Source organism: Anolis sagrei, chromosome 1 (assembly GCF_037176765.1).
Source record: "Anolis sagrei isolate rAnoSag1 chromosome 1, rAnoSag1.mat, whole genome shotgun sequence".
NCBI classification, from domain to species: domain Eukaryota; kingdom Metazoa; phylum Chordata; class Lepidosauria; order Squamata; family Dactyloidae; genus Anolis; species Anolis sagrei.
The window spans coordinates 288,968,172-288,977,543 of NC_090021.1; the positions used below are offsets into that span (position 1 = coordinate 288,968,172).

The following is a 9,372-nucleotide window of genomic DNA, read 5'->3' on the forward strand; positions in this document are numbered from 1 at the left end:
TCAATGCCGTTATACAATTAACAAAGACAGACAGTACATAAACAGAGGCAAAGGCTTCCCATCTTTTTTCATCTCTGGCATCTGGAGGCTGTACTCTAGCCATGGGGGGTACTGTCACTCCATCTTCCATGCTGAGAAGCTTTGTTGTCCTTAGACACTCTCCAGATCAAATCGCCAGCTGTCTACATGGGTACCTTTTATTACCGCCCCACCAAAGCAGTACCTATTTATCTACTCACGCTGTTTTCAAACTGCTAGGTGAGCAGAAACTGGGCTGACAGTTGGGAACAAACCCCAACCCGGGCTTGAACTGCTGACCTTTCAATTGGCAAGATTTTCTGCAGCTGACAATTTAACCCACTGTGCTAAAACCTGGCCTTATGTCTATTTCAATGGTCCCAACTATTAACCATTTTGAAAAATATATCTTGGTCTGTCCTGACTGCTACAACAAAATAGTTTATCCCCACATTTCTTTGTCTTTGCAGGAACTAGGCATGAAAAGACTGATTGTTTTTTTCTTCCCTTTCTTTCTTTTTCTCTAGATACAAAGGATGGTGATTTCTGGTGGAAATTTCAAACCGGACACCTTAAAACCCAAGGAGGTGGTTAGTCTGCTTCTGGATGATGAAGAACTTGAGAAAAAATGTATGTTTGAGTCTCTGTTCCTACCATTGCCCAAAATATCACCAGCTCTTTCCATTTGCTGTTTTATTAAAAATTACCTCTGCAAAACAAGGCAGAAGATGGGACAGAGGAATTTGCATTTAAGCTCTGTTTTTACTGCTAGTTATTGCAGAGTGTGATCTTACATTTGGTTTGTTTATATGTGTCATGCAATAAAATATTAATTGATATTGAATATTGAATTCCTAGGTTTGAAGTATTGAGGTGGAAAACATTCTTCCTCCAGTCTTCAAATTGAATGTATTTTGAGGCATTTTTTTTGCATGACATCCTTCCCACTTCTCAATGAGACCAGTACTGCCAGTACTTATTAATAGCAATTGTGGAGCTATAATGTGCAGCAAAAAATGAGCATTTCTTGATTTAAAAAAAAAATTAAACTGAAGGTTGGAAATAAGTTGGGAGAATGTGGCTGTTAATTGTAATTTTCTTCTTTTTTCTGTTGGTCATAGTTGAACTTCTGCAAAAGAGGAGTTTCACATTTCAGACCTCAAATTAAAATGTCATTTTTCCTTTGAATTGGGTGTACATTATTTTAATTATTGTATAATAACAGTCTCTTTGAGGAATGGATGAGCCACAAAGGGGAGGGATGGAGATGGAAAGAGAGGATAATAAACTTAAAGGAGCTGCATCATGTTCCTACAATAATTGATTAGACTAATTACATTTTACACCAAATTTTGTATATCTGCTGATAAAGATTTCTAATTGTATAATTGGTAGTGCGTCAACGTCAGGAGGAGAAACGGCAACAGGAAGAAACAAATCGTGTGAAAGAGCGCAAACGAAAACGGGAGAAATATGCTGAGAAGGTATTTTGAACATCCTTCTGCTCCTTTATGCCATTATAATTCTCAATGGGCATTGACCATGCTTTGTGGAGAATTTAAGAGTTGTGATTCAAAAAGTAGTATTTCCAAAATATGGATTCTGTTTCTTTTTTGGTTTTCATCAAACTAAGGTGAAAAGTCAGAAATCAGGCAACTATTGCTTTCTTTCTGTTAGATTGGTTGCTTTCAACTAATAGCCTTATACTCTATGATTGCCACGTTTTTGGACCTTGTGATAATGGTTTCTTTTATCTGATTCCAGAAGAAAAAGGAAGATGAATTAGATGGCAGGAAAAGGAAAGAGGGCACAAACCTGGTAATCCCTTTTGTTCCATCGGCAGATAACTCCAACCTCTCAGCAGATGGGGATGAGTCATTTCTCAGTGTAGACTCTGCCATGCCTAGCCCTTTCAGTGAGGTAAGGCTCTCTTTATACTACCATAGGGCTGTTTCATATGTGATGTGTGAGACGAAAGCATGTGTGGAGTTGGGAAACAGCACCTCATACTTGATGATGATCCTGTAGGAAACTAGCACAGATTCCATTTTTAATGAACACCTTTTCTGTGTCATATTATATTTTGAACAAAATAGAGAATAATGTACTAGTGATAAGCTGAAATGTATTCATTTGCCCCCAAATATTTCCATTTATTCTTTTACCTGCTGTTTTCACTGTGCACCACCCTGTTCCAGAAGTGAGAGTTCATTTCTTTGGGCTCCTTTTTCTCTTTGATACCTCATCAAAATATATTCTGTGTAGCCATCTATTATAAGCCAGAGTCCCTAATTTTCCAGATTGTTTTTTCCCATTATCGCTTTCTTTAAGATGAGCACAACCTTCAGTAAAGTAATGATTGTCAGAGTTTCTCATCTATACTGCTTTTAATAATTTGTAAACCACCTTTAAGACCCATTATTGGAGGGAAGGCAGGATATAAATATATAAAGTAGTGATAAAAATAATAATTATTATTATTATCCCTATGACATCTCATTTTTTTCCTCACTCAAAACCTCTAGGGGATAGATATAAAAATTAATATTGTATTGTTGATGCTTCCTTACATTTTTGTGATTATATTTTTGCAACATTCAATTGTTAAATGAGTTTTGCCCATTATGGAGCCTTGTTACCTCGATAAGCTACCGAATCAATTAGAATAAAATGCATTAATAGTTGATGCACAAAGAATTGTGTAAGAGTGGGAAATTGCCTATGTTTTTGAGAGTGATAGTATTTCTCGCTGAGCTCCCAGTAGCGCCACAGATTCAAATCCAGAAAGTGGGGTGAGCTCCTACTGTTAACCCCATTCTGCCAATGTGAGTAGATCAATAGGTGCCGCTTCGGCAGGAAGGTGATGGCACTCTATGTAGTCATGCCAGCCACATGATGTTGGAGACATCTACGAACAACGCCAGCTCTTCAGCTTAGTCATGGAGATGAGTCCCACCCCATGGAGTCGGACATGACTAGACTTAATGTCAAGGGGAAACCTTTACCTTTACCTTTAGTATTTCTCCCTGAGGAGGGATATACACAGTTAAAGGAAAGCAGAAATTTACCACTGACCAATCTCAGTTCTATTGTGGTCTTGATTTGAGCTAAGCAAGACAAAGCATCTGTCTCCTGGGGAACTTTGAATTCCTAACTCTGAAATAAGGCAGCTTTGGGGTAGCTAAAAGTGGCCCAGCTGCATATGTGCACTTCTGTAACGAAAAAAACCCCTTATTTGAACACAGGGGTTCTTAACCTTTGAGAAAACAGCCATAGTACTGAGTTTCCAGACCTTCTGTTGACTCTAAAACAACCCGTGATTATCAAATGATTTTTTTTTCACAGTTGGTTCAGTGAGGAAGAGAAACCAGGGGCTTATTCCACTCATGGGAAGGATCTGCTCTGACATTTGAGAAGGCTTAAAGAGTCCATCTGCCTTCCCTAATTTAGATTAACTAATGATAAAAGCAGTGATCAAAGAATGCAATCTTATCCTGTCTCTGAGAGGTAGCAGTAAAGGTTGTGGTAGATTACTTGCTAAAGTCTTCTCCATCTCATACATTTGCTGTTTTCTACTCTTATAAGTTATTTTTTCCACATGTGTAATATCTTGTTCAGCATCAATTCAACAAAAGCGAGAGGTCTCTGAAGTAGCAGTTACTGGGACTGGCAATGCATTAGATCAAGACCAATAAATTTATATTGAATGCAAAGAGAGAGAAAGGGAATAATAATAATAATAATAATAATAATAATAATAATAATAATAATAATCTTTATTTGTAGACTTCCCTATCTCCCCGAAGGGACTCAGGGTGGTTTCCAACGTATATGGCAAACATTCCATGTCAACGCGAAGACAAATAAACAAATTACATCCAAACAGATCACATAGAATAATATAAAAGCCTAACTTTAAACTTAGTAACAGCCAAAAATTAACCAAAAAATAAAAACTTAAATAACCTAAGCAGACATCATCACATAGTATAAATTTATCAGACGATAAAACATCTAAACCTAACAAACCTTATAGAGAGATGGGATGGTTTTCAACAACCAACAGGCTGAAATCTGTTCCAGTATCTAGCCAAGATTTAACATATCTAGATAAAGATGTATGTTGAGACATGTTAGTATTCTTCCTCTCCATATGCCAAAGTGCATAGGTGGGTCTTTAGTGACTTTTTAAAGGTGAGGAGAGAGGAGGCAGGAATTCATTTTGGGAATTCTGCCTGGCCTCCCTCATGAATGAGAACATTGGACTGTGTCATTTCTGTTGCCCTATTAGAGTTAGTTGCATCACAGTGTACTTATTTCCAATATAGTGCACTTATTCATGTAATTTTATATGGTCTAGATTTCCATCAACAGTGAATTGCACATGGGATCCATCCCTCCTGATGAGAGCAGTAATGACATGCTGGTCATTGTAGATGATCCAGCATCTTCAGCACCTCAGTCGAGAGCTACAAATTCTCCTGCTTCCATCACTGGTTCCGTCTCTGACAACATGAATGGTGAGTATTTGTCCTAAGGCAACATAGCATTATATTTATTTCTATGGGACACAAATGATAGGAAATATATCTTGCATTAGCCTCTGCAGCTCTATTTCCTTTTCAGTTCTTGGTGTCTTCATTGAGTCTCTAGCAGGAGGGATTGTTAAAATGATATCCAGGAGAGATATTTCTTGTTCTTTGCTTATCTGCCCAAAGTGTGTGGCTTGTGCCATGTTGAGAATCCAGGCAAATTATAATTATCTTATTCCATTTTATCTCATGTTTAGAGTTGAAAATGTTTCTCAAAACAGCTAGCATTAAAAAGAGCAGTAGTATGGGTTCAGATGTGAAACCAAACAAAAACTGCTGAATAACATTGGTTTGAGGGTCAGTTTATCAGCTCTGTAATACAAGTAGTCCCCAAGTTACAAACCTCCGACATACAAATGACTCATAGTTAAGAATGACGGTGTGGTAACCGGAAGTAAGAGAAATCTACCCAAGGAAGGAAAATTCAGTCCTGAAGGAGTTACTATGGGAAAAAGGTGTCTCCACTGAAGCTGTAGCACCAACCTCTCTGTTATCCAAAGCGTGTAGGCAGGCAGTTACACTTAAAAATGTATCTGTTCTGACTTACATACAAATTCAACTTAAGAACCTATCTTCGTCACTTGGAAACTACCTGTATATAGAATTATATAACTTTTTGTAGGTCAAAACACCTGGAGATCCACAGGTTGAGAACCACTGACCTATGAGATTATAATGAAGAAACAAATATTGCTTCTTTGACTTTTTGCTAGTCAAATGTAGTGTGTACAAAAAATTGTGCTAATTACTGAAATGTTTTTAAATCTAGAGATCCCATTTGTGACATATCACTAAATATTTCCACATCTGCTTTATTCATTCATTTCATTAAGGAATTTCAATACAAGATATGCCTGTCACAGGGAGAGGTCAATCAGGTAGAAGCCGAGGTCGCCCCAAAAGTGCCTCAAAAAGCACAGGGAAGGGTCGGAGCCGAAAATCTACAGCAGGAAGCGCAGCTGCCATGGCAGGTGCTAAAGCAGGAGCAGCCGCCGCCTCTGCCGCAGCATATGCAGCATATGGGTATAACGTTTCCAAAGGTATGTGTGTGACATGAAGTGCACTGTATGTTTGGATTACAGATCCTAAGCTAAACATCCTCAACATATCTCGAGTGTTGTTTAAACTCAAATGAAAAGAAATACCAGTATACATTATGTTTTTTAAAAAAACATCTAACTCCACAGACAGATAAGGCACTAGATCAGCAGTTCTCAAACTGATGTCTGCAGAGCCCTTAGGTTAAGGGCTCTGCAGACACCCCTATGCTAACCCCTATTCCCTCTGCCTAAGAAGCATTCAGCCTGTGGAGCCTCTGGCCTGGCCTGCGGGGCCTTCCCTTCACTGCCATGGCCTGCGGGGCCTCCTTGCTGACACTTTGACTGTGCTTTTCCTGCATGGCAGAAACAGGTTGGACTGGGTAGCCATTGAGTTGTTTTTGTTTTGTTATTGCAAAGGCTGGATAGCCCCTGGGGCCTTCCACTGAAATAGTGTTGTTTATATTGGTTAAAATTATTCTTCATTTTAAACATTGTATTGTTCTTTCTTTCTTTCTTTCTTTCTTTCTTTCTTTTGTGCTACAAACAAGATATGTGCTGTGTTCATAGGATTTTGTTCATTTTTTTCAATTAATTCACACAAATCTTCTCCATCCATCTGCCACTGACCCGGCCAATCAGTCTGATTTTAAAATGCAATGTGGTCCCTGTGCCAAAAGTTTCTTGGGGCTCCACAAGAAACTTTTCCTTCAAAATGGGCTCAGTGGCTTTAAAAGTTTGAGAACCCCTGAGTTAAAAAGAACTCGATTGATCGCCACTGTTCATTTCTGCACTTTTCTGTACAACTGTCATTAGAAATAAGTTGGCAATGCATTGATTTTGTGGGAAATACATTTTAAGTTTTTGTCCCTTACTGAATTAATTTGACCAGATTAAATCTTGTTACAACATGCAAAAATGCAGCCTTTGTTGGTGAAAAAAGGGTCCATCCCCCCACAAAATGAATGGTCTCCAACATTGATGCACATGTCTTAACTTTCTTTTCTTACATGGCAGAATAGATGTTTTTCCTCAATAAAAACCTAAAGTTGTCACTCAAGTTAATACTTGTCCCATAATTTTAATTTTGTATATTGTTTTTAAAGATCTATCAGATATGTCCTACTGAGGAAATATTTGCTTTGATTGTCACTAGGTATGTCTTCAGGCAGCCCTCTCCAGACTCCAGTTATCCGACCTGCAGGACTTTCAGACTTTGGACCCTCAAGCACCTCTTCTCCCTTAAGCAAAGGCAACAGTGTTTGTGGATCCTCCAGAACCTTAAACCTGACAGGTTCCTTGGCACCAGAAGCCTCAATCCGAAAACAATATAAAGGAGCCCACATCTCAGGTGGGCGATAGTAATTCTGAATCCCTGGAACCTGTGTGAGTTCATATTGGCTTCCTGAGCAGCCTACACTTACCAGCAAAAGGATATACAGATGATGCCTTGTTTCCATCCCTTCCGTGGGTGTGAAGAGAAGCTTTCCTGCACTACTGGGGCAAGAGGTGTTTTGTGTGCACTTTCATGTGTAGCCCAGGTTTACTACCTTTGCAGATTTGTGAGGAGAAGCAGCAGAGACTTGGGATGCTTGAGCTGAACTTTTCCATTAAGTTTATTTCTGGCGTTCCTACAGATCATGCGGGAAGAAGATCCGGCTTCCATGTGAGATTGGCTACAAGATCTCTCCCTTGTTCATATTCGCACCAGCACCCTCTCCCCTTGTCTTTTCAGGTTTCTTGTGGAATTCAATTCCATTCTTAGAGTGAGATCAGCATCTTAACTTTGGAGGTCTCCTGCTGATTTGGAGAAGCCTTTTGGTCAGTGCGCCTTTTTTGAGGGAGCTGTGGAAAAAATAACTTCTTGGTTCAAATATGTGTGAATGGTGGAATACCATGAAGAATATATTTGACGGGAAGGGAGAGAGTTTGCACTGTGTCCTAGGAAAAACCTTTTTGTCTGTATCATGCTTCTGAATGTCTTCAAGTACTGTTTGCAAAAGTAGGACAGATTTGGGCTTTCAGAATGGCATTACTGTTTCTGCATTGAGAGTGGAGGAAGGTTTTAACATCATAGTACCAGGTTCTGCTGCATTTACTATCATAGCACTGGGTTTTAAGTACACTTTCCATCTTAAGGCCTTTAAGATAAAGCCATTTGGTGTGATTTTTCAATAAGAGAGTTCTGAAAAGGGGGAAGTGTCACCACTTTTCATCTCATTGTGCCATAGAAAACCTTTTTGGTAATGTTTCAGGTACCACAATTTGCCATGTTTGAAAAGATGGAGCAATGGGAAATGTACTAACCCTATTTCCACAGTGTCTTTCATTCCAAGCCATCCATTCACTATATTCTTATGTTGAGTAAGTCTCATTTGTCAGCTGGATCTATAACTAGTAGGCTAGGCTTGTTGCGCTGTGATGGTCTGGCACTCTATCACTGTTCTGTGAATCTAGAAAAAGTTGTTTGAAAGCAGCAATGCCCTTAGTGTAACTCTTTGTTCTGATTCTCCACTGAATGCACAGGAACCTCTGCTTTGGCATGATATATATCAATTCTGTCTGCATTGCACTGAGATGAAGGAGGAAGGCAGTTCTCCTGCTTTCGCATTGACATTAAGTGGATATTCTTTCTGGGCATTCTCATCTTTCAAGGGAGAACCAGGTGTCGAGATGAAGGTCTTAGCTAAGGCAGCAAAGGGCTTTTCAGTCTCATGCACCTTTCCTGGCATCCCACAGTGTAGAGAAGTGCTTCCTGTTGACTCTGCCTCTAATTTGCACACCTAAAAATAGCAGAAATAAGTTCAGTTAGATTGATTTTTAAAAAATAAGAAAAATACAGATTTGGAGGGAATAATTGGGTGGAGAGGGGATATTTAATTTAAATCATGAAGATTTTACCCCATCTCCCTCAGATTCACATGTGTATATACAGTGTTTAGAGGGAATCAGAAAAAAAAATGCCAAGCCTTTTTTTCCTCTTTGAATGTGCTGTCTATTTTTATAACTGAACTTGTATATATGTATAAAAAGAGACACATCTTTCTTTTACTAACTGGAGAAATGAATCTTAAATAAAATGGAGTGAGATAATTTTATGTAAATTCAGACTCTGGTTTATTGTTTCCAAAGGGACCATGAAATGCTTCACTTGCAAACATGTATATATGTGGAGAAAGTATCAAGAAGTTTACAGATTTGCCAAGTCATCAGTAATGCATCTCATGAGTATTTTCCTGTTTTTCTGATTGTTTGATATTTGCTTTCCATATATTAAAAGTAGGGGGTTATTTTCCGTATCAGAAGCAACTTGAAGGGTGTGAGAGAATTGGCTGTCTGCAAGGACGTTGCCCAGGGTACGTCCAGATGTTTGATGTTTTACCATCCTTCTGGGAGGCTTCTCTCATATCCCCACATGGGGAGCTGAAGCTGACAGAGGGAGTTTAACCTGCTCTCCCTGGATTCGAACCGCTAACTTGTTGGTCAGCAGACCTGTCGACATAAGGGTTTAACCTATTGCCCAGCAGGAGCGCCAATGTTGAAGTGGTGATTACATGCAATAAGATGATCATGTGCTGGAGAAAAGAAAATATTTCTTACACCTCATTCATGGAGCCAACTGGCTGTCAAAATAGTTTTCAAAAGTACAAGTGACTGCAATCAACCCTCCACATTTGCTGAGGTTCGGGGCACAGGGCCCCCATGAAAGTAAAAACCATGAATAA

At 39.0% G+C, this 9,372-nt stretch overlaps 1 protein-coding gene across 2 annotated transcripts in view; it reads left to right on the forward strand.

Moving 5' to 3' along the window:
• Positions 1 to 8,751, forward strand: part of INO80 (INO80 complex ATPase subunit) — an 83,236-nt gene extending 74,485 nt beyond the window's left edge. Inside the window, exons 31-36 of one of the 2 annotated variants that reach the window (XM_060760626.2) lie at positions 546 to 648; positions 1,414 to 1,502; positions 1,783 to 1,938; positions 4,379 to 4,538; positions 5,444 to 5,650; positions 6,804 to 8,751. In XM_060760626.2, coding sequence (XP_060616609.2) covers positions 546 to 648; positions 1,414 to 1,502; positions 1,783 to 1,938; positions 4,379 to 4,538; positions 5,444 to 5,650; positions 6,804 to 7,009 — 921 coding nt within the window. In that variant the 3' untranslated portion in view covers positions 7,010 to 8,751. The remainder of the gene's footprint in view (positions 1 to 545; positions 649 to 1,413; positions 1,503 to 1,782; positions 1,939 to 4,378; positions 4,539 to 5,443; positions 5,651 to 6,803) is intronic. The other variant, XM_060760634.2, reaches the window with a different exon arrangement.
• Positions 8,752 to 9,372: the final 621 nt, after the last annotated feature.